Below are 7,114 nucleotides of genomic sequence, written 5' to 3'. Positions count from 1 at the left end.
AAGATTGAAGGGAAGAAAGCAAGAGGAAGGCAGAGACAAATGATGATGGAGACAGCAGCCAGAGAACTGGAAATGAATACCAATAAATTGATCCACTTGACCCGAAACAGGAGCTTGTGGGCCATGGGAGTCAAAGCTCAAACTGGGCATGGCATCTGATGATGATATTATATGAATTTAACTACTTGAAAATAGTCAAACATCTGTTTTCAATTTATGTCCACTATCACTTTATTTGAGCATTAATAGCTTATTTACTTAACATTTCAACTCAGAATAATTGACTTCAGTGATGAAGATGACTGCCACTGAATGCGAGTTCATTGGCTTTCAGTTTCATTAGTGCGAGAGGAGCATTTTATTTTAAGGTGTCATAGAAGATAAAAAATCTCAAGGAGGCAATTCATCAGAAAAACTCAGCAAAATAAAATTCCGGTTTATTGGACAACAAACTGTTTCACACATACAACAGGCCACAATGGACAGTATTTCAGACAAAAAAACCTTGATCTTTGGCCTTTCCACCTCATACAAACCAACTACTTATCGTACAGCTAAAGTACATACACAGTTATTGGAATGATCAAATTAATTTTGTGTTTTTATTTATTTTTACAGGTTACCTTTATGATAATGTGGCCAAGACATGGTCAAACCACCAGTAAAGTCTGTTTTACAGAAGAACTTCAAAGCCCTGTTTGGTCACCAGAGATCAATGTTTAAATTGGCTGACCTCTAACCATATGTACAAAAATATAAAATGTAAATAAAAATACAAACAAATTCTCCTTTAGGATTTTAAGAAAGAAGTAGGGCAATGAAGTCTTAGTAATTTTATTTTAAAAATTCTGCTGTTGACTTGCACTGGTGTACACTCTACTTAGTGATGATGACCAAGTTTTTCCAACAGAAAAAAGGGAAACGCGGAAGAAAGTAGTTTTATTCATCATCTGTTTTCTGCTTCTTCTTTGCAACATCATCCTATGGGGAGTTGAAAAACATTAAATAATAATTGTTGCCTTGATTGACATCATTACAACTTAATTACAAAAGTGATTTTTTTTTAACCATTACTGATACATAGTAAGTAATAACAAAATTTTATAATTTTGTCATTAGTTCCAGAACTTCTGAATAGAAAAGTCTATTTAAAATTTTAACTTAGTACATACCCAAGTCAGTATCACAGTTCTGGGTTCTTTTACAGATATCCAAAGCAGTAAAATTATTTACTACTTTGGTCTCTGTAGGAACACAACTGAAAAGGTAGACAATAAACGAAACCACGAATTTCAACTGCATATCCTGCTCAATAAAACAAGCAGGCATATCATAGCTACCTACCTCTTCATCTTCAGCCACTCGCTTCTCTGCAGCACCCTCACATTCATCTTCATCACCCTCTTCGTCTAGGAGAAAAATAATCCATGATTTCAATAATACAGATGCAAAGAAGTTTCACATCCCCCCCCCCCCCATGATCACAACAGCAGACTTGATCAGGTGAGACAACTGCATGACAAACTCTCATTAGGTCACCAAAACAGATCCAACACATAGTTGTATGTCATGTTGATAATATTTCTAACTTCAGAGAAACTAAAACAAGTCAATAAACATAAAGTTGCCTAATGCAAGACCACAGGCCATTCAAGGTACTACACCGTGGAGAATTTAGAAACATCTGTGTCATTCCCCGGATGGCCAGGAGTGTCACTGTAAAAGTAACATGGAAACAAAGACTGAGCATGTGCACATCAGTGGATACAAAGGACTCAAATGCTACAGTTATATTTCCTATTATATAATCAGTTCATAAAATGTGCGAACTAAACTGGAAATATGCTTTAAAGAAAGCAGTCTTAACAGAAAGGAAGAACAAGGACAACTGAAAACACTCCTGGCACCTCAAACTAAATTAACACAAGACAGTCAACTAGTTGTTTTATTTTACCCATATGGTTTGAAGATTGCATATGATAGCTCTCTACATCCGGAAACGTTTAGTCTGTAAGTTACCTTCTTCATCCTCTTCCTCTTCATCATCTTCCCCAACATCTTCACTTTCTTCATCTTCTACCTCATCTGCATTCTCTTCAATCTCTTGTTCTCCATTTTCTTCATTCTCCTAAAAAAAAACCGACACTGAAAAAAGTTCACCACGATTGACTACGGCAGAAAACTCGACAGCAAACTAGTTCAGCAACTTACGGCATTTCCGTTAGCTGGTGCGTCACCTTTGCCATTCTCAGGCTCCACTTCTTGAGTTTTCTTCAGATCCTTTAAAAGAAAAAGGTAACATTCAACAATGTGCAACTGCGTAGCTAACAAAAGAAAACACTTTCCTAACTTCTATGTTCATCACTTTTCGCCTTTCACTTTGATGCTTGCGGGAAAAAAAAATCAGCAAATTGGGAATTTCTGGGGGAAAAAAATCGCCCACCTATGTGCCCAAGTAAATGGACGTCAAATTGCACCTTCCCCGCCCGCCTGCGTGCATTGGCTGCTTTGGCAGCCGGCGCCGCCCAGCACACTGGTATCGCGATCTGTCTCCGCCCGTCCCGTTTCTATCTAGATGATTGGAAACCACGGGGCACATTGGGTATGGTAGTTCTCTGCGTGGCGCTGCCTTAATGTTTTAATTCCCCACTGGGGCAACCGGACTACAAACTCGCAGCGTGCTCAGCACGCACCACCTACACGCGCAAATCGCCAAAAATAGCACACACATCCACCTTTCTCTCAACGCTTCTTCTCCGCCATCACAAACAGCCTCTCCTCGAGTGTCTAAATCGCAACTCGCTCAAGCGCAACAGATCTACAAATCAGTCTTCCATGCATGCGGAGTTACATTGTGGACCGACGGTTTGCAATACGTTGTTTGTACATTAGACATGAAAGCATTATAAAGTAAATCGCAATAATCCGCTAGAACAAAGAGATTACCCCATGCAATAAAAATAGGAATTCGAAAATAAATTTCATATAGAATTTTAACTCCACCAAGGCAACTTCTAAAATCAATCTCTCCTCCAATACATCGTACTGCTACTTGTAAATATGTCATCACCCTACACTGCATCTCGATCTGATCGATCCTCGTCCAATTTATTAAATTGTTTCCTAATCTTTATCTCCTAATCCGTTTATAGCTGTCATTATCCCCAAGGCCACCTTTTTCACGATCCGACATTCTCTCGCCCTTTTCCTTTCTCCCGGAAAGATAGATCGTAGGATCAAAGTCAATCGTCCTCCATTTAAGAAACTGGTATACAATCTGCTCAATAGCACAATTATACAGGATCCAAATATAGGGACAGCTAAAACCAGTCACCTTTTAAACTGGTCGATCTTTTACAGATCACAGAAAGCGCGATGTAACCGGTTTCAGAGGCGGAAGTAAAGCCCCGGCTACCACACTTCAAACCGACTATTTTCATCACACAAATGTCATGCAGAAAGAATGCAAACCCCCCAAAAAATACTTCGAATCACTAAACTCGTTACGAATTGCGCGACTAAATCCTGCCCACAAACCCAGTTCAGCAGAATAAACCTGCGGGGAGGTGGGATATATTTTCAATTATCAATTTATAAAATATCAAGGCTCAAGAAACTCCTGAACCAAGCCGTTTTCATCAATCACCTTTCAAAAATGGATATTTGATCGACATTTGAGGAAAAGCGGGAGGGACCTGGACGCGATCGATGTATTTGCTCAGCATATCGCAAAAACTACGAGAAACGTTAAAAAGTCAACAATTCTCATCTGATCTTACGTAAACGTTATCTGAAGTCACTATTGAGGCAAATCAGATAACGAGGGTAATTTTCAACCAACCTTACCCCCAATCACTCCACCCCTCCTCCCCCGTGTTTTGCTGCCGTACATTAATGCTGATCTAACCCCTAATGAAGTCGGGAGAAGCGATGCCGAAACCGGGCGGTGCGCTCTCTACCCACCTCCAAACACAACAATGCACAACTTCAACGGTGGTGCCAGCACCTGCACTTCTTCAAACGTGGGGAGTACTGCCAATGGCGGGAAATAAGGTCATTTAACAGAAATATATTCACAAACATGGTAACCCGCATGTGAAATACGCGCTCCGCGCCTAGCCGCAGACTCTCGAACTGCGTGACCCTTTGATGTTGCTACAATTCAACTGTATCCGAATAGATACAGCCAGACACACGCAGTAACTATCGGTCCGAAGAAAATCCTCTTCTGCTTAAAAAAAGGCGCGATCGCCTTTTGTAGTATGATTTATTACCAAATTCACATAGCGACAGGGAACGAGGGTCGACCCTCGCAACGCAACTCGATTAAAGGAACAATAAAGATCGGCATCCAAATCAAAGTGAACCGATGTCCGTCAACAGCAGCTCGGGAAACTTGACTTTCACGATTTAACATCCACACTGAACCTCCAGCTGCTTTTCCATTCCGAGAGAAATGCAGAACTTTCTGTACAACACCATTCCGCCCTTCAAAACGGAAAGCGGAGCTTTAATGGGTTTCTCATTGAAACAGGGTTCAGTTAACTAAACGCCAACTTTCGCAAGTATCTGACACTTTGCAACTCAACCTTTTTTTTTAAATAAAGAAGTCTTCCATTTAGATTTTTGTTTGAAGTGGATCTCGGATTCTCAAGCCTGCCGTCTTTATCACAAAGAACCCGTGCTTATTCCTTTCAAAATGTAACAAGCCGTTTGTTGTATTTTGCTGCTTTTTAAGATCATTCCACCGAACTGAATGGATTTTTGTTGAAACAAAACACGAGCACACTGTTACCTTCGGGGATCGTTCGACACTCTTTTCTACTGTGCTTTCTGACATGATGCCGGTGGCGAAGACGCGTTTAAAAGTGGGGGGGAAAGAGAGAGAAGAGTTTAAAAGCGGAGACTGTAGTAATTGCACGAACTGAGCGACTGCAAGCCGCTGCTGCTGTTACCGCCGCCGCTGGAACTCGCAAACAATGCAAATATGGCTCACACACAGAATGAGGGGCTCGCTGCCGCGACTCGCGCATTTACACAGCCATCGCGTCACGGCTCCCGGTTTAAAGTCACGTGGCTCACACTCCGCCCCGCCATTGGGCGAGCGCCCAGAGGCCGGACTCTTGATTGGTCAATTATATGGTCGCAGACAATTCCGATTGTAAAGCTACATTTCCATTGTTCATTAAGGAAATGACTCAGTATGCAAAATCTAAGAGCAAATAGAACTACAGAATCAATTTCAACGCTTCTTTGTTTGGATTCGCAAGGATGGTATTGTTCCTATACGCCTCCATATGGGTGTCGGCACGTTGTGATTGGTGGATTAGCCGGAGTAGGCGCGGTTTATTGTAATTCCGCCTTCTTCGCGGTCATTGGTGGAATTATGTTATTACTTATTAACAGAAACGCCTATTTGACGTCAGCGCTTTATGATTGGTGAGGGTTATTGCCCATCAGTGTGAGTTATGAGCTCTGGCAGGCTGGTGGTGGTGATTCGCAACATACGGACGGTGTTGTAGTTCTTCAAGGGATTGCTGCCCTGCTTTTACCTTTGGCGCTCGTAGGTTGGCCACAAGGGTCACATGAAAACACGCTGCTGAAAGTAATATTGTTATCCACTAGTGTCCGCCGTAGCGAGGTTTTATCGTTATGGAGCATGAATATTGATCCTAGAAATACATGGGTAATCCAAAGAGCGCGATCCTGATTGTCCCCATAATTCCAAGTAGGAAAGGCAGATCACAATTGTGCTTGTTCTACTGATGCTTGCTAATGTGTGTCCCTAACGATGCAAGCATTTATTGTCTTGTCCTCAATGGCCCTTGAAGGGCTGTCGATGAGCCACTAAATTGACTCCAGTGCAAATGTACCTGAAATATTGCTAGGAAGGAAATTTCAGAATTTTGACCAGGTGATATTAAGGGGACAGTATTATATTTCCATGTTGACATGTTTATGACTTGGAGGGCCCACTTGTAGATATTGCTCCAGTACACTTTGTCATTTTAAAATTATGAATATGAAGGCAGTGATAAAATGGAATACTTTGACCAGGCTAGTGACAGACAGACAGACAGACAGACTTTATTGATCCCGAGGGAAATTGGGTTTCGTTACAGCCGCACCAACCAAGAATAGTGAAGAAATATAGCAATATAAAACCATAAATAATTAAATATTAATAAGTTAATCATGCCAAGTGGAAATAAGTCCAGGACCAGCCTATTGGCTCAGGGTGTCTGACACTCCGAGGGAGGAGTTGTAAAGTTTGATGGCCACAGGCAGGAATGACCTCCTATGACACTCAGTGTTACATCTCAGTGGAATGAGTCTCTGGCTGAATGACACACAAAATGCTGGAGGAACTCAGCAGGTCAGGCAGCATCTACGGGAGTGAAGAAACAGTCAACATTTCTGGCTGAGACCCTTCACGAGGACTGGGATGCATGTAACCAGGAAGGTGAATGGTATTTTGTAATGCTTCTGATGGGTGTTTTGAATTGTAAAATTGCTTAGTGGAGTCAGGTTAGTGTTTTGCCGCAAAATATCAAAAGACTTTGACTTGTGAAGTCACAAGATGCAGTATTTTGACCTAAGACATTGAGAATTCCTTCGCTTCCACAGATGTTCTCAACCTACTGAGTTCCTCCAGCATATTGTTTGTTATATTTGTGGGAAGTTCACTAGAACTTCCATTAGGCCCCTGGCAGAAATTTACGGGGAGAAAATTAGATTCATGTTACAACAACAATAATCTTCCTTTTTGTACCCATTTGGAGCCATTTTTCATGTCCAAAAGTGTTATTTTTACATCACCTTTTGGTGTGAAAGAAAATTAGAAATGCAATAATCTTTGCCTTTGCTCTGTGTGGGAGTTAAATCTCTGAGAATGTTCATAGTGATCCATCCTCCCATTAATTTTTCAACTGTCCAAGGCCATTTATTGACTAGATGTGGCAGATGTTCGGTGCTTCAGTTTTAATCTTTGGGAAGAGATAGCTTAGATCTTTCTTTCTAGAGCATGCTGTGCTTGCAAACATCTGGTCTTGTTGCTTTATCTAGTTTTGGATGTATTTTAATGCGTATTTCTTGGCGTGATCTTAATGAGGGC

At 41.2% G+C, this 7,114-nt stretch overlaps 1 protein-coding gene across 1 annotated transcript; it reads right to left on the bottom strand.

Annotated features, from left to right (window-relative positions):
- Positions 1-406: 406 nt before the first annotated feature.
- On the bottom strand, positions 407-5,031 carry ptmaa (prothymosin alpha a). The gene is made up of 5 exons (XM_073041144.1): positions 4,796-5,031; positions 2,212-2,280; positions 2,020-2,128; positions 1,345-1,409; positions 407-981 (listed from the first exon to the last, which is right to left on the bottom strand). The coding sequence occupies exons 1-5, from the start codon at positions 4,838-4,840 to the stop codon at positions 940-942; spliced, it is 330 nt and encodes a 109-aa protein (XP_072897245.1). The 5' UTR covers positions 4,841-5,031; the 3' UTR covers positions 407-939.
- Between the last annotated feature and the right edge of the window lie 2,083 nt (positions 5,032-7,114).

The sequence above is a fragment of the Hemitrygon akajei genome, chromosome 3 (genome assembly GCF_048418815.1).
Source record: "Hemitrygon akajei chromosome 3, sHemAka1.3, whole genome shotgun sequence".
Classification (NCBI taxonomy): Eukaryota; Metazoa; Chordata; class Chondrichthyes; order Myliobatiformes; family Dasyatidae; genus Hemitrygon; species Hemitrygon akajei.
This window is presented reverse-complemented; position numbering and strand designations above follow the sequence as displayed.

Excerpts from the sequence above, each read along its gene's own strand:
- ptmaa (XM_073041144.1), bottom strand. The coding sequence starts at position 4,840 with ATGTCAGAAAGCACAGTAGAAAAGAGTGTCGAACGATCCCCGAAG. Across the intron at positions 2,281-4,795 it reads GTGTCGAACGATCCCCGAAG|GATCTGAAGAAAACTCAAGA; the intron begins GTAACAGTGTGC and ends TTTCTTTTAAAG. Across the intron at positions 982-1,344 it reads GAGTGGCTGAAGATGAAGAG|GATGATGTTGCAAAGAAGAA; the intron begins GTAGGTAGCTAT and ends AACTCCCCATAG.